The sequence below is a fragment of the Zingiber officinale genome, chromosome 5B (genome assembly GCF_018446385.1).
Source record: "Zingiber officinale cultivar Zhangliang chromosome 5B, Zo_v1.1, whole genome shotgun sequence".
NCBI classification, from domain to species: Eukaryota; Viridiplantae; Streptophyta; class Magnoliopsida; order Zingiberales; family Zingiberaceae; genus Zingiber; species Zingiber officinale.
The window spans coordinates 129,530,437-129,539,371 of record NC_055995.1 but is presented as its reverse complement, the minus strand read 5'-3'; the positions used below and the strand labels follow the sequence as shown (position 1 = coordinate 129,539,371).

The following is an 8,935-nucleotide window of genomic DNA, read 5'->3' as shown; positions in this document are numbered from 1 at the left end:
CAACTTAATTTTATCAATAATAATTCATTCCACTAGAGAACTATTATTGAACTACCGCACCAATCCCAAATTACATTTTGGGCTCCTTCTTATTATGAGTGTGCTAGTCTCCCTGTGTTTAAGATGTCGAATGTCCACTAATTAAGTGAGTTACTGACAACTCATTTAATTAATATCTTAGTCCAAAAGTAGTACCACTCAACCTTATCGTCATGTCAGACTAAGTCCACCTGCAGGGTTTAACATGACAATCCTTATGAGCTCCTCTTGGGGACATTCTCAACCTAGATTACTAGGACACAGTTTCCTTTTATAATCAACAACACACACTATAAGTGATATCATTTCCCAACTTATCGGGCTTATTGATTTATCGAACTAAATCTCACCCATTGATAAATTAAAGAAATAAATATCAAATATATGCGCTTGTTATTATATTAGGATTAAGAGCACACACTTCCATAATAACTGAGGTCTTTGTTCCTTTATAAAGTCAGTATAAAAAGAAACAACCTCTAATGGTCTTACTCAATACACTCTAAGTGTACTAGTGCAATTATATAGTTAAGATAAACTAATACATAATTACACTACGACCTTCCAATGATTTGTTTCTTTCCATCTTGGTCGTGAACTAGTGTTTATAATTTATAAGGTACTGATAACATGATCATCTGTGTGTGACACCACACACCATGTTATCTACAATATAAATTAATTGAACAACTACATTTATCATAAATGTAGACTTTTGACCAATGTGATTCTTATTTCTAGATAAATGTTTATACCAAAAGTTAGGCTTTTAGTATACATCCTAACACGTCGTTGTATCTTGGGAACGAATTGCTGCTATCCGTTAGCATCGTAGCGGAGCAATATCGTTTACGGAGATAGTGTTGAACACTAGCCTCGATGATCAGTATCAGTTTGCGCACTCCGGGAGATATCAGGCACAACATTACCATCACACTGTATGTTCTGAACCTTAATTTGCATTATCTTTGGAGCCTTTGTTTAGAGTATTCCCTTGGTTTGTGATCCCTTGGAAGACTTATATTCCATTGAGAACACATCAGTTGAAATTTTATTCTACAACAAGTAATCAGGTATATAAATTCGAACCCTAATTTTTTATTATAGAGATTTTTTTGTTGCTTTAATATTTTGTTGTATATTTGTTGATTATAGTTATTAAGTTTTATTGTTTATCTCTTCAATTGATTGTTTTTTTAAAAATTATTTTGGTAGATATGTTTAAATATTTTAAAAGAAAAGGGGAAAAGATATATGCTCAAAAGGTAATGATTCTTCCAAAAAAAAAAATCGTGTCAAATTTGATTTACTTGAACTTCAGTTAGATCCAAGAAAGAGACTCAAGATTATTGATTTTGATCCAAATATTCGTGAAAGAGTCCAGAGAACATACTATTTAGATGGTGCTTTTCCAACCTCGCGAACATGAATTTCCACAAACATTAATCCAAGGAAATTTGAGAAGATTTAATCGTGCGTGGTTTGATGAATTTAAATGGTTGGAATATATTATATAACATAGAAAAAGATGCAACATTCTGTCTTTATTTTTATCTTTTCAAGAATAAATTAGGTCACCAAGGAGGTAATTTTATTTTTATCTTTTCAAGAATAAATTGGGTCACCAAGGAGGTAATGATACTTTTGTCAGTGAGGGTTTTAGAGATTGGAAAAATAAAGATAAACTTCATAAGCATGAGAGAGGTCATAACAGCGCTCATAGGAAAGCTTTGGGTAAATGTCAGGATTTACTCAATCAAAAGCAACATATTGAAACTAATTTAGCTAGATCATTTGAGCAAAGCAGACTAAATTAGCTAACTGCAGTAATTGATTGCATTAGATGGCTTTTGGTATAAAAAAAGTAATTAACCAGGTCAGGTAATGTTGAACCTGGAGTGATCGGTCTAATCCTACGAAAGTTTCCTAAGATGAATTTTGGCACATGGACTTCCTTTTTGTGAGTACGATGAATCTCAAAATTCAATCAATCAAGGAAACTTTCTCGATCTTCTAAAGTTCCTCGCGCATCATAATGAGGAAGTGTGAAGAGTTGCATTTGATAATGCTCATGGGAATGATAAGTTAATATGTCACAACATTCAAAAGAATATCGTTAGAGCTTGTGCATTCAAAACAACTAATGTGAAATTAAAAGAGCTTGGTGATAATCCTTTCTCCATTTTACTTGATGAGTCCCATGATGTGTCAGTGAAAGAGCAGGTTGCCATTGTTTTGAGATTTGTAGATAGCAAAGGATGTGTGGTTGAACGTCTTTTGGGCTTTAAGCATGTAGGTAGTATAACTGCTCTAGCACTTAAATGTGCCCTTGTAGATTTGTTATTGGCAGATGGATTAAGTGTATCTAGGATACGTGGACAAAGATATGATGAGACAAGTAATATGCAAAGGGAAATCAATGGACTAAAAGCTCTTCTCTTAAAGGAAAATGAATGTGTGTATTATGTTCGTTGTTTTGCTCATCAATTTCAACTTGCTTTTATAGTTGTGGCAAAGAATCATATTAATATTGCCTCACTTTTTCATGTGCTTTGTAATATTTGTGGCAAAAGGTAAATACGTTCACCCCCAGCGTCCTCGTCAGCTCGCCCAAGGTCAATATGGAGAAAGTAAATCACGGTGACTGAAAAGGCAAGTGACAAGTGGAGAGAGTTGACACAAAATGCAGGGATTTACGTATTGCCAATCTCGAGAATCGACCACAAGACCTTATGCGGCAATCAACGTGCTTTGTAATATTGTTAATATGGTTGGAGGCTCTTTTAAGTGCCATGATGCTTTACGAGAGAAACATGTTGCTAGAATTGTATAAGCCTTGGAAAATGAAGAAATCACCAAGGGTCAAGGCTGAATCAAGAGAACACACTCATTCGGCCAAGTGATACACGTTGGGAATCACATTATAATCCTATGCTTAGTTTGATTCAAATGTTTGGCTCCGCAATTGATGTGCTTGATGAGATTGTGGATGATGGATTACATTCGGATCAAAGAGCTGAAGCATTGCACTTGGTAAAAGATATACTATCATTTAAATTTGTGTTTAATTTACATTTGATGGAATCAATATTAGGAATAACAAATAATTTGTCCCTAGCATTGAAATGAAAGGACCAAGATATCGGGCAAGCTATGTTGTTAGTTGGTATATGTAAAAAAAAAAAATTCAAGAATACAGGATGATGATATATGTAAATGAATATTTGAATGATAATTTAATTATTTATAGTGAAAAGGATATATTTCGTAGCATGTTAAATGAATAGCCTGTTAAATAAAATTATTATTAATTATTTTCGGAATATATCAAGTGGGTTTTAAAATTAAAAAATATTATTTAGATTTTATTATTATATTTAAATTTTTGTTATATATATATATATATATATATATATATAATATCTAACTCTTTACCCTGATAATATTTCTACATGTGCTTCTATTTCAATTGAAAGCCGAAGTAAACTGCAAACACAACCAAATTTAAATATAAAAGAAATAGTTAAATATTTTTCTCTTCCTATTCAGCTAAAGCAGCTAAAAATTTTCATAAATGGATAATAATATTGAAATTACTGCTCCCGTCCTTTGTTTGTTTTTTTTTTAATCTTGTGGGTCACCCCAATATGTTTTATATAACTCTCCTAGTTAAAATTAATTTGCAAGCCAATTCTCTCCCTCTCTCCGACTCGATCGGTCTTCGCCCCCCCGTGCAATCTAATTAGCTACCCTTCCAGGGCCGGCGACGAAGACCGGTAGAGATCGTAAGGAGCCCAAAGGTAGTCGACGGCGCAGGGTTTCCGGGAATCCAATCTCAGCCATGGCTTCCCCTTTCCACTCCAATGGAGAAGGCTGATGGGACCCGGGTGCAGGCTCCGGCACTTGCCCTCCAGATTGTCTCCGCCGAGGCCGTGCTGGTTCCACCGGTGGTCCACCGCCTTGATCTTTCCCGCCAAGACCAGCAGAAAGGGGGGCAACGAACCCAACTGGTAGATCCTCCTCTGTTTCTGCACGCCCATCCACTGCTCCACCATCTCAGTGTATCCCCCTGCTCGCCACAGCTCCACTTCCATCACCATCACGCCGGTGTTGAAGTAGCACGGGCGGCGGCCACGGAACGTGCCGGCGAGTTCTCGGTCGGCCCAGAAGTTGTCGGTGAAGTACTTGGTGAAGTTGGCGTGGCAGTACTCTGGCGCGGCAACGACGCGGCCCTCGAGGTCGACCTGCCACAGGCGTCGGATGTCGTCGACGACGATGACGTCGGAGTCGAGGTAGATGACGCGGCGGACGTCGGCGGGGAGGATGTGGGCGAGGTAGATACGGGCGTAGTTGAGGGGCTGGTCGAGAGCGTGGCGGATGGAACGGGAGATGCGACCTCGCACGCGCGCGGAGTCGAAGCGGTAGACGCGGAAGTCGAGGTAGGGGAAGGCGGCGCGTATGGCGGCGAGGACGTCGAGCTCTGGGCGGGCGGCGAGGAAGTGGAAGGTGACGCTCTCCGGGCAGGAGGTGTGCTGGAGCATGGAGAGGACAGCCGCCATGGTGCCGCGGAGGTAGTTGGCATCGAGGGTCATGGCGACATCGACGCGGAGCGAGGCGGGGCAGTCGTCGCCGTTGCGGAAGGCGGGGGCCTCCCGGAAGGCAGGGGTGGCGGAGGAGGGGGTGGGAGTGGGGCGGCGGATGACGTCGACGCGGAAGGAGGAGGAGGCGGAAGGGAGGAGGAGGAGGAGGAGGAGGGAGGAGAGTACAATAATTACGCCGCGGCGGATGGAGGTGGTCGTCATCCTGCCGCGCGATGAAGGAAGCTAAGTCAGGTTAGGAGGAGGTAAAGGAGGGGGAGGAGGAGAATCCACGGGGGGAGGATATGTTAAAGGCGGGTGGCGTAGGATGAGCTGCAGGGTAGGAGAGCCGATGGCAATGAACGGGAGGGAGGGAGCGAAGCTCGGGGGATATATTTTGAGCTTTGCGGCCATGGACGACGCGCCAAGAAAGGGAGATTTAGAGAGCTAGCAAGAGGAATTAAGTTGTCAGGTACGCGAGCGGCTATTTTTGGCGGCGGAACGGAACGCGCGTGGCGAAGTCAGAAAGAAACAGGACTAGTCCAAGGACGACTCTTCGGGGAAGAAAGCGGCGAGCGAAAGAACGAGGGACGGAGGGAGGAGGAGGAAGCCTCGGAATCGGAAAGGGGGAGAAGGGGCAATGGGAGTCCTGGTCAAGTGTGTGTAAATGAGGTAAATAAGGGGGGGGACAAAAAGGAAACGCGGAGCTCCATTACGCGTCGTCTCCGCAACTCCGCGTGCCTCCGCTTTCACCGTGTTTTTTTTTTTCCGTTTTCACCGCGCTTAATTAACGGCCAGGTGGTTCGAATGTCTGCAGTAATGTATAAGTAACAAATAATTATGTATGTGTTGGTTTTTTTATGTTATATTTCATGCGATTGTGTTATCTATTTATTTGTATTTAGAATTGTGTCTTATTAAAATGGGTAAATATATTTAGCATTTTTTTATTTTTTAAAAATCTACGATGACATTGACTATATATTTTTTTAACATATTCTATTGCATATATGTCACATGGGAAGACAATTTGCAATGACATTAACTATATAATTTTTAACATATTCTATTATATTGCATATATGACACATGCGAAGACAATTTGCAATGGCATTGTCATTGCAAAAGCTCTACTCTACCATAATTAAATGATTTTGAAATTGGAAAATCAAAATTTTTATTATAAACTTTGTTGCAAAAATCAACTTAAAATTTTTGTTATAAAGTAATTAATCTGAAACAAGATTCTTTGTGATAGTTTTTACAATAAATTTTTATCATAACAAATGAAGTGATCATTTTCAATGACTAATTAAGCATTTGTGAAGGATTAATCATTGTCGAAGTCTTAGGACTAAATAAATCTACCCAAAGTGAAACAAAGTGTTATCAAAGTACTTGATTAATTATTAGAAAAATTTATTACATTCCAACAAATAAAGTGTATCAATAAATAAATTATAATAAAAATTAATTACGCTAACTTCAAATGCCCAGAGAACACTTGTATCGACGAATAAAGGCAGATAGTATAGGTGTGAATGTTCGACCAGATGAAAAAAAAAAATATACCCCTCAAATTAAGTTATCTGAGCACATCATTTCAAAAATTTTTAGACATATTTATAATAATTAACATTAAAAAAATATCGAAAAGGTTAGGTGAAGTCACTTGGTCTTTCTTTTCTTGTCTAGATTCTTTAAAACTTTTTTGTCAAAGTAATCAAAATAAATAATGATGGGGGAAATTATAGAAAAATATATATTAAATTCCATAATTTTGTTCATAATATACAAAGAGTATGAAATTGAATGGATTTTTTTTTACGATCATATCAAATAGGTCGAGTTTCCTAGACAACTCGACCAAACCCCTTCGTTCTCTTGGTCGAGTTAGCACTCCACTCAAGATCCACACGACTTAGCCATAAAAACGTTGACAACTGTTTTCTAGTGTGATGCTTTCCAATCGGCATTAACAGCGAAGGACGAGAGTCGTCTTCAACGTCAAGCAGCAGCAACTGCAGCTGCTTGTGCGACTATTCAGATCCTTCTCGCACTTGCACTGCACCCGTGAAGAACAGATTGCTCACTCCTCATAGTTTTTTTCTTTCATAATCTCAGTTTCCCAATTCGACGTCAGTACTTTCAGGCTCATCTTTGTCCCACATGCTTCTGCTTCTGCTTCCACTATAGATCAGTAACTTGATCCTTACTGATTCCTTCCTCCCTGCGTGGTCTATTGCCTTCCTAATCTTTTGCTGATTCAATACTTGTACAATTGTTCATTCTTTTCTTCTTTGCTTCCTCTGTTCATTTCTCTCTGCTTTATGCAACGAGAAGACTTTCGTCTTCTTCTTAATGCAATTTTCTGAAAGATAAGATTTGAGGTTCAATGGGTTGTGTTCACGGGAAGTGCTTTGGGCGCTTCAAGAAGTTCTTCTGCTTTAGCTGTAGTTTCGACTGCCTTTGCTGCGTTAGCTGCAGCCACTGTCAAGCCTCTTGCACCGCTGCCGCCGGCGACGACTCCTTCGGGGATAACGAAATCGTCCCCTCGCAGCTCCGCGGTCGCTGCGGCCTTTCCCACGTTCTCACCGGCGCATCGCTTAGCGCCGCCGATGTTCCCTCCGCCGGCCTCCGCCTGCACTTCTCCACCCTCACGCAGCGCGGTTACTACCCCGACGAGCCGGATAGAACCAACGAGGACAGCTTCTGCGTGAAGCTGCGCCTGCAGGGCGACCCCGATCTCCACCTCTTCGGCGTCTTCGATGGCCACGGCAAGTTCGGCGCGCAGTGCTCCGAGTTCGTCCGCGACAAGCTCCCGGACTTCCTCGCCGCCGATGCGCGACTGCCGGAGAACCCCGTAGAAGCCTTTAACTCGGCCTTCGCCGCCACGAATCGCGCTCTGCGCGAGAGCGCGATCGACGACAGAAACAGCGGCACGACGGCGATCGCGGTGCTGGTGCGTGGCGACACGCTGTTCGTGGCCAACGTGGGGGATTCCCGGGCGGTGTCGGGAGTCAGGAAAGATGAGCGTGTGGTCGCAGAGGACCTGTCGAGCGACCAGACCCCATTCCGGCGGGACGAATGCGAGAGGGTGAAGCGGTGTGGCGCGCGGGTGTTGACGATCGATCAAATAGACGGCGTGAAGGATCCGAACGTGGAGTGCTGGGACGAGAAGGACCCCGACCCGCCGAGGGTGTGGGTGCAGGACGGGAAGTATCCGGGGACGGCCTTCACCAGGAGCGTGGGGGATGCAACAGCAGAGAGTGTCGGCGTGGTCGCCGTGCCGGAGGTGAAGGAGGTGAACATCACGGACGACCATGCGTTCTTTGTAATAGCCAGCGATGGGGTTTTCGAGTTCCTCTCCAGTCAAGCTGTAGTCGACATGGTAATGGCGGATTCCTTGGGCACTCCCGCCATTTTTACACAAATCTTCCTTCTCTGATCCGACGAAAATGTCTTGTCCTTCCAGGTTTCTAGTTTCGTGGATCTGAGGAACGCTTGCTCGGCGGTTGCTGCTGAATCGTACAAGTTGTGGTTAAAGAAAGACTATCGGACCGATGATATAACAATCATCGTCGTGCAGATCGAAGATTTGTCCGAGATCAGTTTCCCTTGCATTCCCAGTGAGTCAGTAGCTTGATACCAAAAGCCAATGCGCCTTCTTTTCTTCAACTGCTAGTTCAGTAGCAAAAGTCAATGAATGATTCTTAATGATGTTCCAACTTTTTGGAGTGTTCTTGCTTAAGGAATTATTCCTCATGTTTGTTTCTTCTGTCTGTCTGTTTCAGTTTAGTTTAGTTTACTTTGAATCATCAACTATCATCTCTCTTTTTCATTTATTTTTCTTTTTTAAAACATCTTTTATTCTAAGACCCTTTTTCTTTTGGCAGGAAGGATGAATGAATGCCCCTTTTTTGCTAGCTCTTCATTTTCTTATAAGTAATGTATGAGCTAGTTGAAATGTGTAAAATCACAGTTAAAAAGAGTATAAATTTGTCCAAACTCAAGTACTAAGTGGATAAAAATCCTATGGGCTTTTACTAAATTAGTACTTGGACTTCAACCCAATACCCGTGAAAGATCCTTATCGGATCGGACTTGGCGTGAGAAGGCAAGTTCCATCTCTCCTTGAACTCAATGTGGGAAAAAAAACTATCTCATATCTTCCTTCCTTGTTATCCTATTAAAGAGCTCTTATGAGACTAATTGGGATTTGTCATTAAAGAGCTCTTAGCCATAGGTGACTCCAAAATGAGTAAGGGAAAAGAGCTAATTGTTTTAGAGGTTTAGCAGTCCTCTTCCCTCCTAAATTG

The 8,935-nt window shown here is 41.7% G+C and overlaps 2 protein-coding genes across 2 annotated transcripts; one reads left to right on the top strand and one right to left on the bottom strand.

Annotated features, from left to right (window-relative positions):
• Window positions 1–3,647: 3,647 nt before the first annotated feature.
• LOC121985985 (probable galacturonosyltransferase-like 4) lies at window positions 3,648–5,280 on the bottom strand. The gene has a single exon (XM_042539735.1). It carries the CDS (start codon window positions 4,839–4,841, stop codon window positions 3,786–3,788), a length of 1,056 nt encoding a protein of 351 aa, XP_042395669.1. The 5' UTR covers window positions 4,842–5,280; the 3' UTR covers window positions 3,648–3,785.
• A 1,721-nt stretch (window positions 5,281–7,001) lies between these two features.
• On the top strand, window positions 7,002–8,308 carry LOC121987875 (probable protein phosphatase 2C 35). The gene is made up of 2 exons (XM_042541587.1): window positions 7,002–8,007; window positions 8,092–8,308. Exons 1-2 carry the CDS (start codon window positions 7,012–7,014, stop codon window positions 8,260–8,262), a joined length of 1,167 nt encoding a protein of 388 aa, XP_042397521.1. The 5' UTR covers window positions 7,002–7,011; the 3' UTR covers window positions 8,263–8,308.
• The last annotated feature ends 627 nt before the right edge of the window (window positions 8,309–8,935 follow it).

Coding starts and splice junctions, on each gene's coding strand:
- LOC121985985 (XM_042539735.1), bottom strand. CDS start 4,841: ATGACGACCACCTCCATCCGCCGCGGCGTAATTATTGTACTCTCCTCC.
- LOC121987875 (XM_042541587.1), top strand. CDS start 7,012: ATGGGTTGTGTTCACGGGAAGTGCTTTGGGCGCTTCAAGAAGTTCTTC. Junction 8,008..8,091: donor GTCAAGCTGTAGTCGACATG/GTAATGGCGGAT, acceptor TTGTCCTTCCAG/GTTTCTAGTTTCGTGGATCT.